Genomic DNA, 16,465 nt, shown 5'->3' with positions numbered 1-16,465 from the left:
TGGATCTTGATGCTAAGAGGCAGAATCGGCTCAAGAAATGATACATGACTAAGCAATTTGACAAGACACAAAACAGTTTCAAGCCACTAATTAATATAACATTTGTATGGAAATAGAATCATACATCTTAAGATTTTTTTATCTACAAATAATGCTTTTGAAACCAAATTCACGAATTGAACAACCACTCTAATACTCCAATGCTTCCCTGGAGAAGGCTTTGTGCAGCATATTTGGATAGTAAGTGAAGAGCATATGAGATTCCATAAAGATCCAAATACCTGGAAGAAGAAAGATGAAGAAACTCAGGAGGATTAGTTTCTCACACTCCATCGACATGCCATCCGACTTTGTTTAGTTGTTTATGTCAACCACGAGCCTTCCCGTTTCCAAGTGTAAGCTCAAGATCCTCCATACCCACATCATGTATCCTCTCTCCTTCCCACGGCTTAACTTGGCTATTCTCAAATTTAAATTCAGAGCTTTGACCAATCTCTTGGAACGCAGTAGTATTTGGAGACATCTGCTGAGGCGCGGGTTTCACAAGATTGAAGGTAGGAGAGGTTGGCACCATAGAAGCAGAGAATGGCTGTTGTTGTGCAAACTTCTGAAAGCTTATCCAATGACCAGAATCAACAGTTGAAGAGTCAGACTCATCACATTCAGGTATAGTAGCCGGGGTATGAAACTGGCGATGTGTCGGACTAGCAGGTGCAGAAACAGCATAGAAAGGATAGTTAAAAGACGCCATGGATTGTTTAGCAATGGCCATGGATTGCTTAGCGATAGATTCCCAGTTGGGCAACGGTTTAGGGTTCTTGGAAGTCGGTGATGAGACCGGTGGGGTAACTGGACAACTGTTCGAGATTCTGAGGGAAGGAAGAGAGGAAGGAATGCCACCATTTCTGAGGAAGGGGAAGAATGTAGAGGAGATGTTGTTATTTGGTTCACCGCGAGAAGGACTCGGGAAAGACGAAGAAGACGGGCTCACTTGGTAAGACGGGATGGGGCTTTGAAAGGCCGATGAAAGAGGGCTCTGGTTCTGTGATGAGTATGGAGTAACTCGAGACGATGTCCCAGCTATCTCACCAGTTAAAGGCTTGCATCCCTGATACTCCAACAAAACAAAACAATAACCAATCAAACATCACAATGTCATAACCAATCACCAATGCAATGACTTTGGATTAAGTATCGTATATACAGATTAAGACTTTTAACATACTAATAATAGCTCAAGGAAGCAGACCTATTGAATTACAAATGTTGAAGATTTGAATCATCAGAAAGTCCTTAATCTGATTAAATCTCCTTAAACACATCACTCTAAATTAGTAAGAAAACCCAAAAAAAATCACTTTGAGAAATTAGATCCATCCATAGTTACTGATGATCCAAATTCACTTTGAGAAAACCCTTAATTTCTCAGATTCAAACCCGATTAAACGGAATTGAAATCAACGAATTCAGATTCAAACATGAAGAAACAAGCTCAGATCTGGAAAAATTGGAGAAATTGTTCACCTTGCGATAAGTAGTACCATCTTCTTCAACAACCCAACCAGCTTCAACACAAAGAGCTTTGAGGACTTCATTATTATCACAATGTTTAGGCAAATTATAATCACCTTGAGCTCTAAGCCCAGTATATATCTTCGCAGCTACAGCTCTTCTCCGTCTCTCTCTCCTCCGATTATTCTCCCTTTCCCTCCACGACGGCTTCCTCCTCGCCGCTGCTGCCGCCGCCGCAGCCGCAGCTGCTGATGTCGACGTAGCTCCATCCGACGTCATCAGAAAACCAAGCCCCTCGAAACCTCCGAGAGAGCTTTTAATGGGTGGGTGAAAGATTGTGTGAACGTAGACTGAAGAAGAAGAAGAAGAAGAAGAAGAAGAAGAAGATGATGAAGAAGAGGAGTGAGAAGTTAGTGCTCACGAGGAATACGCTTTTCCTTCGCTGGAATCGAAGCAGAATCTCTCTTTCTTCTCCAAAACCTTTTTTTTTTTTTGTGCTCCAAAGTATAATTGGGTCGTGTGTGTGTTCAAGTACGTTGAGTTCACATAACGACTCCGTGTTCTTGTTATATCGATCGTCCACGTGTACTACGTTTTTTTTGAAGGGTGAGTTGGTAAGGTGCATAGAAGAGGTATATGATTGGGTGTAGAGGATAACTACGTATAGTAGCGTGTGGTGTATTCGTCGAAGCAGTACGTTATTGTTTTTTCTTTTTTTAATCATTTTTCTGTGAGTTAATGACCAAATAATACAGAGAAGAGAAAGGAGGGGACAAAGTGGGACCCGTTTCTTCAGTGTGGGTCCCTTACTTGTGTGACCGAAAAACACACCATTTGATTGTTTTTTTTTATATTTTTATTTTATGCAATGAACTGTATTGTTAATTACCAAAGAATAAGCCGTGTGATTAACATCATAATGATATATTCAAATGAAATTAGCACTTTTCTTGCATACAAATCTCACTTTTGAAAACGAATTGACCACTTTTGTCCTGATTATTTGTATGTAAACCATACATTATAACTTTTTAACCTTCTTCTTACTTTACAGATAATATAAAGAAACAGATTTGTCATATCTACTAGTATGTTTTAGACAGTATTTACATGTTGATTTTAAGCTTTTAGTATCTAATTTACTTCCAAAATTTGGATTAATTGTTGGGTCCATAATTATTTTTTTATTCATAACCAAAAAACTGTATAGTTCAATGAACATAAAAGGGAAAAGGGGTTTACGAGTTGTTTGTCCTACAGCTAGGCCCGGCGGCATATATGATATATGATCTTCCAACGAAATCAAAATTGATTACATTGTATGATATATGATCTTCCAACCAAATCAAAATTGATTACATTGTTTTATCAAAATAATAAGAACCTGTGACTTAAATCCATCTTTTTAATCTTAAAATGTCTCCTTTTTTTATGTCGTGAGTTTTTTTTTTTTTTTTCTGCAATGGCAGGAAAAGGAAAAAAGAAGAAGTTGTATGACTAAGAGCATATGCAAGGGGGAACATTTAGTGTGTTCTTAAGGGTTTTAAAATAATAAAAATGTTGAATAGTGGATACAACTGTTCTTAAAATTATAAAAACTGTTCTTCAGGAAGAACAGTTTGCAGGATAAGTTAGAACTGTTCTACCACTGTTCACCTTATTTCCTATTTTTAAATCCTAAGAACACAATCAAAAGTTTCCTCCTTGCATATGGTCTAATGAGACACTACAGCTCTCTGAGGTAGACTGCTAGTATAGATGTAACTAATTATTCATTTATTTGTAATTTTTTCAGATTATGACGTTTACTTTTGTAGAAAGTGCAGGACCGTGTAACAAATGTCTTATAAGCAAGGAACCTTCGCGAGTTGGGAAACATTTGGAATGAACCAGAGGGTTTACAATGAATTAGGCATAAAAAAGGGTTAACGCCGTTGCCGGGGATCGAACCCGGGTCACCCACGTGACAGGCGGGAATACATACCACTATACTACAACGACTTTGTTAATGCATCACGAAAATGTTGTACTTAATCCTAGTAACTTTTATAGAGAAAAAAGTCGTGATAACTTTTATATTATCTGTTAAATCTTAGAACCAGCGTTAAGAGGAATACATATGTTTAGAGGGTTTCTTCTTTGGTTTGGCGATAAGTAGACTATATGTGTTAAGTATGTTTTAAATCGTTGTTTTACTTTTGAAAACAATTAGATAAACCATTAAAACCCATAAGAACTGTGTCATCAAAATCTACTAAAACCAAACTCCCAAGGATACACAATAGTAATCTAAAAATATTCATTAACAAAAAATTCAAAACATTTTTCATTGATTTTGTTTTCTAGAAAAATACACATGATCAACATTAGTTTCATATATTAAATGAAGGACGCGTAGCTAGTAATGTGGATAGATACTTACAAGTTAATGGATATGTGTTTCCAAGTAAGATTATATAGTGTATTGTAACATCAATTGCGTGATAAGTTGAACATCAAATTTGGCTTTTAGGCATATAGAATTATTGTGACCGAATCTTTATATATTGTGATGACAATAATCGTAACAATATTCATTTTTTATTGTAGAATTGGTGTGTGATTCCAGTTTAAAGCTTACATGTCCCATATAGAGCTAATAAAACATGTTATTTCCACTCTCAATCTTAGTCTCCATCGCTCCACGAATGAAGGCAACGACCATTTGAATCACCTATTGAGACAGAAAAAACCATTGTCATGTTTTTTTTTTTTTTTTTTTTTTGAACAAAACCATTGTCATGTTTTGTTCAGTTTCTGCTTGGTTGCTAGCTCACCGGGAAAAAGTGACTCAATGCCTTTTAATATCTTCTATAACATGTAAGTGTTTAGGAATTCTTGGAGATAAGTTTCGGAATTCTTGTGATGTAGCGTATCATATCTTACGTTTTCAATTTAATTTGGTTTGTGTCGATTTGCAATTTTAATATCTTTTCAGATTATTTTCTATGAGTTGGTGTTTATCTTTTCTTGATGGTTTATTGTATTTTTTTTCCGTAGAAGAACACATTCACAACGCAAAGAGTTAGTCAAAGAATATAGGAAATTGACTCCAAACGGTTTAGCCATGTCCAATAATTTTTTTAGGTACTTCATCCTAATGTAACTTTTTTGCCAATGTAATTTGTTTAACAATATCTACAAATCAATAATCTATTTTTTCGTTTCTTTAGGGTGTACGATCAAAGTACTGTAATAATTTTGATTCACGTTATACGAGTGGTGTCGATGAAACTTGTGAGTTTTTATTCAATCGACTAGTCGTTCACACAGAATACGGAGATTCCAAATTGTTCATATTAGTTGAATGTCAAACTTATTCTCACAGCTGCTGGCATACATTGAATTGCTATAGCTCATAACATAAAGAGATTTTGTAGAGTTTGGAAACCATGTCGAAAGTTAGTGATGCAATCTTCAACATACCAATTAGATTCTTTATTTCATTTTATTAGTTGATTATATTTTTGAGTTAATTAAATACTTTTATAACTTTCTCTTAAGCTGTTCATATTTAGGGAAAAATATTGACTTTTTTCTGAAATATGTTTTGCCTTTTCGATTATCTCCATGTTACCTTGATAACTCTTTTTCTAACTCTATACCTTCAAACGTACAAAACGCTATGTCTTGAACAAGAAAAAAATGTTGTCTTACGAATCACTCTTTAGTTAAATGTTCAGTATGGACATTATACAAATTCGAATTCAAATTCAATGGGAGAGGAACGAAAGAAAACAAATAAACCATAGGGGTATAATCGTAACTTTACGCTGCATGGGCCCATTATGCCTGACTCTTTTTTTTTGAAAAAACCAGTCAACCATTCAGATTCACGTCGATCGCGTGTATACATTACACAAAATTTACGAAGTGTGGCCCTCGTTTTCCTTTTTCGATCATTTTAAAACCCTCCAAAAGCATCAAACTCAGATTCCAATACAAATTCGTACCCAAAATGTTTCTAAGGATTTAACCAAACGTATCCACTCTTTTTTCAGTTGAATTTCGCTTTATAAAATCTGAATCTTCCACGACCAAGACAAGTAATATAATGAATAGAGCGCTTAGCTTAGCTATCTTCTTTATCAAAAAAGTAATATAATGAATAATATGGAAAATAAGGTTTTGGTTTAAATTATGTTTTGAGTAAAATATGGTATCATTCAATTGGGAGAATTAACAAGGAATATAAGCTCTTAATCTATTATTATGTTGGGCAAGTTTTCCAACAATGACGTCTCCATCTTATTAGAGAGAGTAAAAAGTAAAAAGCTCTTGGTAAAAAAAGACAAAAAAAGGTTTTGGTACCCATCCATGAAAAAACCGCTCAATTTCCACAGTGCAAATGATAGAAGTACAAAACACACGTGTTGATTTCTTATTGGTTACGATAGGAAGGCGGTCGCTATCGTCCCTTCCCTTCCCTCGTCTGTATCTCTCTCTTACTCATAATACTCTGCTTTTTCCTCTTTCTCTCTCACTCTTACTCTGTCTTTCTTCATCAGACCAAAAAAACCCTAATTTCGTAGCTCGATTTCTCTCTTATTTCATCTCTCAATCCTTTCCAAAATGCAACAACTTCCGTTTCGAAGATTGTGAAACTCGATTTGGTTGTTTTCTGATAGTAGAGAAAAAAAAAACGAAAGAGAGAAGACAAATGCTGGAAGCTGCGAAGAACAACTCAAGCATCCTCAATGGAGGAGGAGGAGGAGGAGGATTCTCTCAGCTACAAAGTTGCTTCGGCGATTGCAGTAGCGAAGAAGAATTATCTGTGTTGCCACGTCATACCAAAGTCATCGTTACCGGAAACAACCGTACCAAATCCGTACTCGTCGGTCTTCAAGGCGTCGTTAAAAAAGCCGTCGGACTCGGTGGTTGGCATTGGCTGGTGAGCAAGATCAACTTCGGTTTCTTCTTACCTGGTTTTGTCTTATTTGCATCTTTCCCCTTTTCTGTATCCAGAATCATGAGCTCAATAATGCAACAAATTTCTATGTTACCGAATCGATTAACGCAACAAAAAAAAAAATAAAGCAAAATCCATATCGATGGGATTGATTGTTCTAAAATTATCATAACTTTATTTTTTATCATAACGATCTGCACTTTTTGTATTTATTTTTAACTTTTTTTTGTTTCTTTTTCACAATCAGTTTCATGAGAATCCTTATCTCTTTTACATCTTTGTGGGTTCAAGCTGGCTTTTAGATTTGTTTTACTTGTAGTCACTAATTTTGATTACTTAAATTAATTATATTTAGGGTTTTTGTTCTTTCTTTTTCAGATGGGTCATTTTCATCCACTGCCGAATTTTTTTCTCCTTTGGTTTGATGTTAACTTTTTATAGATGTTCTCCGTTGCATTAGGCTTTCTAGTTTTATATTATCAATTTACTTTCTTTGATCCTTTTTTGATCATTTCTCTAGCTATACAATAAAAATCAGTATTTTATACGATTTCCTCATAACCCAAAGCATCATTTTTTTTTACTAATATCGATATCAAGTTCCACCACTTGTTGTCTCCAAGCCTTCCCATTTCTCAAAAAGTCCCATACTTTACTTTGCTTATGGAGTACAATTTTTAATCTTAGTCCTTGTGCTTTTTAATTTTCAGGTTTTGACTAATGGAATTGAAGTGAAGTTGCAGAGGAATGCGCTTAGTGTTCTTGAACATCCTACAGGGAACGAAGAAGACAATGATCTTGAAGTCGACCATACTACACAGTGGAATAATCCTTCCGATATGAGTAAGTTTGGTTCATTGTCTCTGTCAATATATTGTCCGAAATCTTACACTACAGATTTAGTCTCATCAGAAATAAGGAAACTTTATCGAGAAATAGGAAATTCTCTCTTGTATAAATACTTGATTACTATGTGAATAAGAAAAGCAAGCCTTTGTGAAGTATTTCATGGTATCAGATCAAATCTTTCTGACCTAGATTTTTTTTCATTCGTTAAGCACTTGTGAAATATTTCATTAAGACTGTTCTTTGATTGTCTTTTGCAGCAACTGAGGACACTTTGAAGCCTCATAAGTCGAAGCAGAGAGGACACAGATCATCGCGGTTATCTCAAAAGGCTTTGTGCAGGGCAGTTTCTTGTGACTCACACTCAAAAAACTCGAGTATTACTCCTCGCATGAACATGGTAATACCTCAAATTTCTTCTACTTGTTGGGGGGTTTTCATGTTAATGCTATGTGTTACTGATTAGGGAATATGGTTCTTTACGCAGAAGGTTGATCTTACCAAGTTGGATATGGCTGCATTACTGAGATATTGGCGACATTTTAACCTCGTGAGTTCAACAGAACAATCTGATGTTACTTGGTAACTGTGGGAAGAGAGTGTTTTGTTTGTGACAATAGGTGATTCATTGTTCTTTTCTTGTAAAGGTGGATGCTCTTCCAAATCCAACAAAGGAGCAACTGATTGACATTATTCAGAGACACTTCATGTCTCAGGTAACATTAAAGCTATGATATGTTTGTGAATTTTGTCTTCTGATTTTGATAAGTCTGAGACATGTTCTTGTTTACAGCAAATGGATGAGCTTCAGGTTATCGTGGGATTCGTTCAGGCTGCAACAGGAATGAAGAAGGCTTGCCAAGTGGAAGCCAAAAGAAGCCAGAAACACTGATCTTTAACTGCATCAGCTAAATATCCTTTAATAGACTAACAAAAATCTGTCGAATCTGCGCGGGTCACATGTTTTAACCATTCCGCGGCTTAAAAAGTTTGAGTATAGTAGTTTAGCTCTCTCTCTTTTGGGTAAACACTAGTAGTTGTTATTGCTCTCTCATGTAAGTAAGTCATCAGGAACAAAATGACATGAAACAAAGAAAATCTCTAGTGAAGCCCCTCCATCTTTGTTTATCCAGATATTAATATCTTAGGTTCATAGGTTGTATATAGGTAATGCAAAATCAATACTTAGTAAAATATAGAGAAGATACAAATCAAAGCAACAATGCAAATGAAATGAATGTAACAACTGAGTACAAGAAAAATATTTAAAACGGAAGAAGATGAAACAAATTAATAATCTTTCAGTACATAATAAGCAAAAGAAACGTGAAATCTAAACCGGAGCTCCGGTTTTTAAGACCGGGTGGGGCAGAAAGAGATCAAGTAGTTAGATCCGGTACAAGTGAAGGTGCTTGTGGCGTCGTCATAGGCGTAACTGTAAGCGCCAGGGCAAGCGCTTTTAAACATCGCCGAGTAATGCGTCGGAGAGCAAGTTTGCGGCGTCGCGTGAGCACCGGTACAACAGAACTCCTCAGAATTAAACGCCGCACAAGCGCTTTTACACGCCGCGATGATTCCGGTATGTGGATCCATGATCCGAAGCTCGTTAGGACAAACCGCGTTGACGTCCGCGACACAGCCGGCGTAATGGCAATCACCTGATCCACCTTGAGGTTTAATCCCCATCTCGACATTGTAACCGTCGACGAGGCTCACGTCGTAGAAATCCTTGCCGCCATCGCCAACGAGTGTGAATTCAGCAAGAGTGACTGGTGGAACTCCGCCGCCGTTACATTTTAGAACGCCACCGCAGTCTCCGGTGACGCAGTTACCGTGGCCGGAGGCGTCGAAGTTGCAGCCGGTACGAGCCCAGAACCGGCCTGACCATCCAGCAGGAGCCGTGAGCTGTACGGAAGCGCCAGGAGTCAAGGGAAATCCGCCGTCGCCGAGGGTGTTGTCGTTACCGGAGAGAATTCCCGGCCAAACGGTGTAAGGACAACTGTTCTGTAATGTGAAGACGGTGGCGGAAACAGCAATGCCGTCTGAAATTCCAGAAACAAAAAAAAAACTGTTGAATCCAAAGGAAAATAAAACACGAAATGTTTTTGAGAACTATGTTTTGTGATTTGAAGACGATGAACAAAAAAAGGAGTTTTGATAAGAAGTAGAATTAATATTATTCTCATTTGTAAACAGATAAAGCAGAGGAGGAACGAAAACAGAGAGTGTTTGGTCTTACTTGTGATGAAGACCAAGAAGAGAATGTGAATACTTGAGTAATTCGCCATTTTGTTGTATGAAATTTTTTTTGTGCGTGTATGTGTTCTGTGAATGATGATGATGATGATGATGAATGTCAGTTACTCGCACCGATCCTCTATTTATAAGTGCTTTTTCAAGGTAGTGTTGTCATTTTAACTAATTATAATTTCGGTGAATATTTTCCTTTCACAGTAAAAAAGAAAGTGCTTTGTGCCGATTGTTAGCCCATGTTCTTTGGCTCGGTGAAGTTTATTTGCATTAATGGTTTTTATTGCGTTAATTTACTATAGTTTGTTTTTTCTTAAGTTGACGGTTAAAAGAATATATCGTGGGCCATTATTACGGATTCATGAATCAGTAATGGTCAAAAGAGCATTGTCCAACAATCAATGTTTTTCTTTTTAACTTCAAACCAAAAAAAAAAAAAAACAAAGAGACGTGAAGAGCGCACGTGTACCATTTCCACACGTTCGTATGAGGTTCCGTTAAAAAACAACCCATATTATCCCGCGCAAGTAGAAATGGTTTCCCATGATTCCGTAACTTATGTTTTTTTTTTCGTTTTGAAATTTCTATTTTCATTCTTTGGTTTGTTTTTTTTTTTTTGGGTCAAAATGGCAGATTGTTTTTAAATTTTTAAATTTTAATGTATATTTTCCGGTAGCTTCACCAGAAACATGTCATGAGATTGATCTCTAAAACACGAAAATAGACAATAAGTACGATTTAATCGTTTTTGGTGTGAAAGCGTAGACAACTTAACATGTCGACTAAAGTTCGTGTAATCATGAATCATGAATGGGCTCATAGAGGGAGACGACTTTGAAATTGAAAAGGTGAAAAGACTGACTTAAACATATAATCTAGTTCATAAATTGACTTAATTGTGCATGTGTTGGAGAAAATAGTAAATGGATTTATTATAACCTGTCGTGACGATGGGTTTCCTTGAACTTTTCATCATTTTCATTAATGGCTCGCTCAATGTTAACCGACCAGTATTCTATATTTGTCTCTTAACTCAGAGTTATACATCGTCCACACGACCATACCACACGGTTTTGATCTATATATGCGGCCATGGCTGTTATCAGACATTAATAGCTGTAAGATTTCTAAGTTTTCTTTTAAGTGGGTTGATGATCATTATGGGAATGAAAAATGTTTCTATATACATTTTTTTGGTTTTGTGTTTCTCAAATCTTTCCCAAACAAAAAGGTAAAGAAAGTTCAAAGTTGGTTTCGAAAAAAACTAACATGATCTCTCTCTTTTTTTTTTTTTTGAATACCAGGAGGTTCCGGGCCAAAGTCCGTAATCCCCCCAGGCCCGAAACCACAGCATGTAATATTAGTTTCGTTCCAAGCGTCACTCGAACCGGCGACCTCTAAGCTTCGCCTAGGGTCTTTACCAGTTGAGCTAACGACACTTGGTAAACTAACATGATCTCACTTTCATTTACCCAAAAAAAAAAAAACATGATCTCAGTTGCACCTACTTAGATAAGGAAATAAGATGACATGAAAACAAACAAAAGAATGTAAAGAAAACAGGAGACGTGAAAACATGTAGCAGTTGAAGAATGCGAGCAAACGCTCTCCTGATCTCTTCGCTCTCTCATCACCTGCAAAAAAAGAAGGTAACATCCTTTTGGGACAGAGTGGGTTTTATGCTTATGCGATCAGATGGAAACTTCATTTACTGACTGAATCAGAAGTTATAACATCTTATGAATAATTAAGACACAAGTCAAATGCATATGTGAGTGTCAATAGAACAGCATGGATCATGCAATAGATAAGTACTAGTAACCGTATATCAAATCATTTTGTTTTATTTCTTTAATTTGTATGCAAATCAGCTGAGTGTAACCACTGAATACTTAGTAAAAAAGGCTTATAAGTGGAAGAAGATGATTCATAGTCATCATCTTTCCTTATTTATCTTTCCGTACATAACAAGCAAAAGAAACGTGAGAGGTAATTAAACCCGACTCGAATCTAAATCGAAGCTTCGCCTTTTTATGGGCAGAAAGTGACTTCGTAGTTAGCTCCAGTACAAGTGAAGGTGCTTGTTTCATCGTCATAAGCGTAGCTATAGGCGTCAGGGCAAGCGTTCTTAAAAATCCTCGAGTACTCCGTGGGAGGACAAGTTTCCGGCTTATTGTTAGCTCCACGGCAGCAATATTGATCCGTATTAAACCTCTCACAGGCACTCTTGCACGCCACGACATTGTTCTGATCCATGACCTTAAGCACGTCAGGGCAAGCCGCGTTGAGGTCGGAGACACATCCTGCGTACTTGCAATCTCCGGATCCTCCGGATGGTCTTATCCCCAATTTGACATTGTAACCGTCAACGAGGCTCACGTCGTAGAAATCTTTGCCGCCATCGCCTACGAGGGTGAATTCAGCAAGAGTGACTGGAGGAACTCCGCCACCGTTACATCTTAGACCGCCACAGTCTCCGGTAACGCATCTACCGTTGCCGGAGGCGTCAAAGTTGCAGCCAGTACGAGCCCAGAACCGGCCTGACCATCCTGCAGGAGCCGTGAGCTGTCGGGAAGCACCTGGAGTCAATTCAAATCCGCCGTCACCGAGCTTGGGTCCTTGGCCGGCGAGAGTTCCGGCCCAGACGGTGTTAGGGCAATTGTTCTTTATTGTGAAGTCGGTGGCAGAAACAGCAATGCCGGCTGCAGTTTTAAAACACAAGACCAAATCAACAAAAGACGAAACAATTTAGGAAATTATGGTGCAATATGTTATAATCGAAGACGATGAACAATCAAAAGGAAGCTTAAGAAACAAAGAAGAAACAAAAACAGAGTGTGTTTGCTGTTGTATACCTGTGATGAACACGAAGAAGAGAATGTGAATACTGGAAAACTTGGCCATTTCCTTGATTGTGTTTTTGTGTTTTCTTTGATATGTGGATGATGATGAATTGATGATGATAAATGTTATTGGCACCCCCTCTATTTATAATGCATGTTCGAGGTAGTGACGTATTGTTAATTTGTTATCAATCAATTATGATTTTTTGGTTTCTTGGTATATATTTTGTTTGGTTCTCTGAAGTCTGAATTTTCTGCTCTCTGAATTTTCTTTGCCGTAATGATTTTTGGTTGCATTAATTTACTATATAAACTGGTAAAAAATTCGAGAATTCCTAACTTAAGACTCGGTTTTGACCCGGCCATGGGCGATGCGCCGATGCGCACTGAAACCTTAAGGTACATGAGTGTCAATGTGTCATGTAATCATGTTATGTGATATGTGATCAGTGGTATAAGACCTAGGTAAAAGTGTTTTAATTGTGATACGTGATGTGTGAGATCCAAAGAGATGTATTTGTAGTGATCCACGAGTATGAACACCGACTAAATGCTTTTTTCTTGTGTTCCTCGAGTATAAGACCCAAATAGATGCGTATACAGAAGAGTGATTTAATTTGCTAATTGATCGCGTGAACTTTGGAATACTAGGGTTTTAGATATATCCGCCACGAGGCACGAGCCACGAGCCATCTAGATATGAACCCTAGAAAATGTGATAGGCAGGGACGTGTGCAAATGAGACACGCAAATTAAATCATGGCTGAGACATGATGACGCGTTAACTCGTGAGATCCAACGATTTTGACACATTCACGTCAAGTTCCGTTAAAAAAAAACAACACGCACACAATTCCCGGTAACTTCATAAACGTCTTTCATGACACCATCACTTCTATATTCTCCTTTAAAAAAAAAATCCTGTTGTTACCACTTTGGGTCCGAGGAAATAGTAATTGGCTTAATTGAATCCTGCGGTGACTATGGGGGTTTCTTTGAACCCTTTCATTAATGAGTCAACGTTGTTAGGCAACAAACCTGCCGTGTGGCCAAGATTAACGACGGATTATGTCGTTTTCGAAGAAATCCAGGAATGGGTTTTGTATTTTTGTCCAAATTATTGTACTAGTACTATGTCAAATCCCGAAATAAAATCTGCTATGACAGGGGAAGAAGATGGGCTCTTCTTACTAAGACATCAAACATGATTTCATTTCTCTTTCACCCTAACAAAGCAGTGGTAAAAGATTTGGGGGCATTGCATCAACTCGCTTTCTTTTTAGAATTATTTTTACTCATAATTTTTTCACTTTTGTTTGGCCAATCGGGTCACGCTTTGAGTCCACTAGAAAATCCGATGAGCAAAACTACTCGATGGCAACACTTATTACCCTTGTTATTAAAACAATAAAAAAAAAATCTGCCGTGACAATTAATGTCCTTGAAGTTGAACTAATACATACTACATAGTTGACAATTAGGACCCTTCTATTAGGACCCTTCTATTAACGGGTCAATGTTAAATTAGGACCCTTCTATTAACGGGTCAATGTTAAATAATAAAAAATCTAGTAGTCTCATTTCACACACGATTTTGAAGTTTTTATATGGTTCGGCAGTCGGTAAATTAGACATTAATAGTTTATAGTTGTAAGATTTATAAAACACAGGTTATATATAGGTTTTGAATGAATTTGCACATGTGTCATATATTGGGAACTTAATCTCCCTTATATATTTGATTTGACCTTAACATTAGAATCTGAAAAGATATAATAATTGAAAGAAAAAAACTATAATCTTGTTTTTTCCATCGTTTCTATTGACAAATAATCTCAATCCTCTTTTGGCTTAGCCTTAATTTCTCATGTATACAGAGACTCCTTTTGTTCACGTGTCCTCTACGCTTATATATGAAAATTCCAAGTCTCTTTCACATAGATTCTCAACTGCTCATCATCATCCACATTTCAGAGTCTATTCATTCTCCTCAGCATTCATCAAGCTCCTGCTCCTCAAGATTCAATCAAGAAATCTTCAAGCAAATTTTGAAGCAGCCACTGCTAATTCCTTCTCCTGTCGTTGCCACATTGTCATTAAGGAGTTTCAAAACAAACAGAAATGGCCATTGAGGTTTTCTTCAACCTACTTATCTCCAAATTTTAACTAAGGCCGTATTGGTCGTTTGGTTTTCTTTTGCTTTCTGCAATCATTAGGATTCGGAAGAATCGGCCGTTTGGTTGCTAGAGTTGTTCTTCAGAGGGACGATGTTGAGCTCCTCGCTGTTAACGACCCCTTCATCACCACTGAGTACATGGTTCACATGTCAAAGGCCTAAGCTCCTAAGAAGCAGATCTCGAACGACGAGGAGTGGAAAGTCATCTGTTCATCCTCTTTTATGGTCTGAATTTGTCGTTTTCGAATAAAATTTCATTGAACTTGGAACCCTTTTTTTTTCTGTTTTCTTAATTCTCATTCATGTGAGTTGATGGGAGTTTGTAGACCGGTGTTTTACTGAAACCCTTTCGTTTTTGGCTTTTGATGTATTGAGTTACTTAAAGCATCTTCAACGGAAAGAAACTATTGTGGTTTGTCAAATATAATAATTTAATGTTTTTATAATAAATGAATTATTTGTTTAAATTTTAATTAATAAAAAAAATCTAACCAGAATGCCATGTGTCAGACAGTCTTTCAAAGTTTTTCAAACTAGAAACGTTTCTCATTCACTCTTTTACTTTTAATTATTATTATTATTTTTTTTTTATTTCTTTGACATCCTATGAAACACCTCCGTTGGAGATGCTCTTATGGTTTTTCATTTTGTTTCACTTCTCTTTTTTCTATATACTAAGAGTCTAAATGGTAACATGGTTTTGAGGAATTCTTGAGGAAAAAAAAAATGTTACATCATTTGATAAGTTAGAGGAAAAGTTGAGTAATGGAAAAAGTTGTATATTTGTGGATTTTTAAAGAATTAATAATTTTTTTTTTGTTAAAGGTAAAGAATTAATAGTTTTGAATATTTTTATGATATTATGGTTTTATTTGGGATAATAGCGGATAGTTCCAACTTTCAGGTATTTCGTTCGGTTTCAATTCGGTATTTTTGGGTTTCGGGTATTTTAGTTTTTGAGTTTAGCATCTATTCGGTTATTTTAGAATTGGGTCATGTTCGGTTTGGTTTTGGGTATTTCGGTTTTTTTATATCAAGAAACGATTAGGAACCAAAATTTTTTTGGATATTTTTCGGTTCTAGTTCTTATCTGAATAACCAAAAAATTAGAATACTTTTGGGTATATTAGACATTTTCGGAAAAAATTTCGTATATTCTGGAAATTTTGAGTATTTTTCGGTTACTACGGTTTAGGTCCATTTGTTTCCGGTTCGGTTATTCAGATATTTTTGATTATTTGGATTTTTTAATTACTCGTTATAAAACAAACTAATATTTTGGATATATAATTGAATTTCGGTTTCATTCAAGTGTCCGAAATATTTTGGTTTCGGTTCTTTCGGTTATGAAGTTTAAGATCTATTTTGGTTATTTCGTAGGTTTTAGTTTAGTTCTTGTTTTTCGGTTCGGTTTCGGCATAACAATTCTCTAATTTATAAGTTTATTTGATTAATTATTTTAAAAAAATTCAGTAGATTCAGCTGTTACCATTTGAACTTTCAATTATTCAGCCAGATTCCGCAGAAAAACACAAATATATTCAGCCAGATTCAGCAATTCAACCAGATTCCTCGGTTACCATTTACACCCTAAATCAAATCTGAACGAACCTGAAATAGTGAAACGTTTGGTTATGGACGATTTTGTGCTTGTGTGGTTCACCATTCGAGCTCTTGTTGATGATGATATATAGCAAATACAAGAAAGGAGACATATAGCAAGTTTCCGAAATTTTATTCAAAATCATTATTATTTTTTAAAAATGAGTTTAAATGTTAAATCTATATTACGTGAAAACATGCCGAGCTTTGAACACCAAAAACTTACAGACCAACTAAGGACATGATGCCTAGGCGCGGTTAGTTTTCGATGTTTTTAAGATTGAAGAC

General features: G+C 36.4%; 4 protein-coding genes across 4 annotated transcripts; 1 reads left to right on the top strand and 3 right to left on the bottom strand.

The window, feature by feature from the left end:
• Positions 1-30: 30 nt before the first annotated feature.
• LOC9325070 (protein BRASSINAZOLE-RESISTANT 1) lies at positions 31-1,995 on the bottom strand. The gene is made up of 2 exons (XM_021034332.1): positions 1,525-1,995; positions 31-1,108 (listed from the first exon to the last, which is right to left on the bottom strand). Exons 1-2 carry the CDS (start codon positions 1,789-1,791, stop codon positions 368-370), a joined length of 1,008 nt encoding a protein of 335 aa, XP_020889991.1. The 5' UTR covers positions 1,792-1,995; the 3' UTR covers positions 31-367.
• A 3,991-nt stretch (positions 1,996-5,986) lies between these two features.
• LOC9323637 lies at positions 5,987-8,415 on the top strand. The gene is made up of 6 exons (XM_021034331.1): positions 5,987-6,442; positions 7,171-7,303; positions 7,567-7,706; positions 7,794-7,856; positions 7,954-8,022; positions 8,100-8,415. Exons 1-6 carry the CDS (start codon positions 6,212-6,214, stop codon positions 8,196-8,198), a joined length of 735 nt encoding a protein of 244 aa, XP_020889990.1. The 5' UTR covers positions 5,987-6,211; the 3' UTR covers positions 8,199-8,415.
• Positions 8,416-8,477: 62 nt separating this feature from the next.
• On the bottom strand, positions 8,478-9,652 carry LOC9323636 (pathogenesis-related protein 5). Its single transcript, XM_002887526.2, has 2 exons — positions 9,546-9,652; positions 8,478-9,348 (listed from the first exon to the last, which is right to left on the bottom strand). Exons 1-2 carry the CDS (start codon positions 9,592-9,594, stop codon positions 8,660-8,662), a joined length of 738 nt encoding a protein of 245 aa, XP_002887572.1. The 5' UTR covers positions 9,595-9,652; the 3' UTR covers positions 8,478-8,659.
• A 1,728-nt stretch (positions 9,653-11,380) lies between these two features.
• LOC9323635 (pathogenesis-related protein 5) lies at positions 11,381-12,529 on the bottom strand. Its single transcript, XM_002887525.2, has 2 exons — positions 12,412-12,529; positions 11,381-12,258 (listed from the first exon to the last, which is right to left on the bottom strand). The coding sequence occupies exons 1-2, from the start codon at positions 12,458-12,460 to the stop codon at positions 11,588-11,590; spliced, it is 720 nt and encodes a 239-aa protein (XP_002887571.1). The 5' UTR covers positions 12,461-12,529; the 3' UTR covers positions 11,381-11,587.
• Positions 12,530-16,465: the final 3,936 nt, after the last annotated feature.

The sequence above is a fragment of the Arabidopsis lyrata genome, assembly GCF_000004255.2.
Source record: "Arabidopsis lyrata subsp. lyrata unplaced genomic scaffold ARALYscaffold_2, whole genome shotgun sequence".
Lineage (NCBI taxonomy): Eukaryota > Viridiplantae > Streptophyta > Magnoliopsida > Brassicales > Brassicaceae > Arabidopsis > Arabidopsis lyrata.
Note: the sequence above shows the minus strand (reverse complement) of the source record. Positions and strands in the feature narration are given on the sequence as shown.